We start from the raw sequence: 1,767 nt of genomic DNA on the forward strand, positions 1-1,767 counted from the left end.
CCGGAACAGAGCAACACGATCCCCAGCTGCTGGAGACGACCCCACAACACGATCCCCAGACTCAGACCCTCCTGCTGTCTCTGTCTCTTTACCTTCTCCATCTACTGTCTCCTTACTTTCTCCTTCTGCTGTCTCTGTCTCTGTCTCTGTCTCTGTCTCTTTACCTTCTCCATCTACTGTCTCCGTCTCTTCACCTTCTCCTTCTGCTGTCTCCGTTTCTTTACTTTCTCCTTCTGCTGTCTCCGTTTCTTTACCTTCTCCTTCTGCTGTCTCTGTCTCTTTACCTTCTCCTTCTGCTGTCTCTGTCTTTTCACCTTCATCTTCTGTCTCTTTACTTTCTCCATCTGCTGTCTCCGTCTCTTTACTTTCTCCATCTGCTGTCTCTGTCTCTTTACTTTCTCCATCGACTGTCTCCGTCTCTTCACCTTCTTCTGCTGTCTCCGTTTCTTTATCTTCTCCATCTTCTGTCTCCTTACCTTCTCCATCAACTGTCTCCGTTTCTTTACTTTCTCCATCTGCTGTCTCTGTCTCTTTACCTTCACCATCTGCTGTCTCTGTTTCTTTACTTTCTCCATCTGCTGTCTCTGTCTCTTTACTTTCTCCATCTACTGTCTCCGCCTCTTCACCTTCTTCTGCTGTCTCCGTTTCTTTATCTTCTCCATCTTCTGGCTCTTTACTTTCTCCATCAACTGTCTCCGTTTCTTTACTTTCTCCATCTGCTGTCTCTGTCTCTTTATCTTCTCCATCTGCTGTCTCTTTACTTTCTCCATCTTCTGTCTCTGTCTCTTTTCCTTCTCCATCAACTGTCTCTGTCTCTTTACTTTCTCCATCTCCATCACCATCCCCATCACCAGCCCGATCCCCAACTCGATCCCCATCCTCCTCCCCTTCTCCATCTCGATCCCCGTCTCCCGCGTCTCCATCTCCATCTCGATCCCCGTCTCCTTCATCTCCATCTCCATCCCCTTCACCTGTATCTCGATCCCTGTCGTCTCCATTTCGATCCCCAGCATCTCCATCTCGATCCCCTTCATCTCCATCTCGATCCCCTTCATCTCCATCTCGATCCCCGCCTCCAGCAGCATCTCCATCTCGATCCCTGTCGTCTCCATCTCGATCCCCAGCATCTCCATCTCGATCCCGATCCCCTTCACCTCGATCCCCGTCTCCTGCGTCTCCATATCGATCCCCGTCTCCATCGGCGTCTCGATCCCCTTCTTCTCCACCGCTACCTTCATCCCCCCCATCTACATCTCCATCCCGATCCCCATCGTCTCCATCTCGATCCCCGGCATCTCCATCTCGATCCCCTTCATCTCCACCTCGATCCCCTTCTTCTCCATCTCGATCCCCGGCCCCACCGTCTCCATCTCGATCCCCGGCATCTCCATATCGATCCCCGGCCCCAGCGTCTCCTTCTCGATCCCCTTCATCTCCATCTCGATCCCCGGCATCTCCACCTCGATCCCCAGCATCTCCATCTCGATCCCCAGCATCTCCATCTCGATCCCCGTCTCCATCGGCGTCTCCTTCTCGATCCCCTTCACCTGCATCTCGATCCCCAGCATCTCCATCTCGATCCCCGTCCCCTTCCTCTCGATCCCCGTCCCCTTCATCTCCATCTCGATCCCCGGCCCCGGCGTCTCCTTCTCGATCCCCATCATCTCCATATCGATCCCCGTCCCCGGCGTCTCCATCTCGATCCCCTTCACCTGCATATCGATCCCGATCCCCATCATCTCGATCCCCGTCCCCAGTGTCTCCATC

At 53.3% G+C, this 1,767-nt stretch overlaps 1 protein-coding gene across 1 annotated transcript in view; it reads right to left on the reverse strand.

Moving 5' to 3' along the window:
* Positions 1 to 88: 88 nt before the first annotated feature.
* Positions 89 to 1,767, reverse strand: part of EMH_0040280 (uncharacterized protein) — a gene marked incomplete at both ends in the record, with an annotated part of 2,754 nt that continues 1,075 nt past the window's right edge. Inside the window, 2 exons of the mRNA XM_013495494.1 lie at positions 89 to 108; positions 165 to 1,765. Of these exons, the coding sequence (XP_013350948.1) occupies positions 89 to 108; positions 165 to 1,765 (1,621 nt within the window). The remainder of the gene's footprint in view (positions 109 to 164; positions 1,766 to 1,767) is intronic.

Source organism: Eimeria mitis, genomic scaffold (genome assembly GCF_000499745.2).
Source record: "Eimeria mitis Houghton genomic scaffold, Emh_scaff1600, whole genome shotgun sequence".
NCBI classification, from domain to species: domain Eukaryota; phylum Apicomplexa; class Conoidasida; order Eucoccidiorida; family Eimeriidae; genus Eimeria; species Eimeria mitis.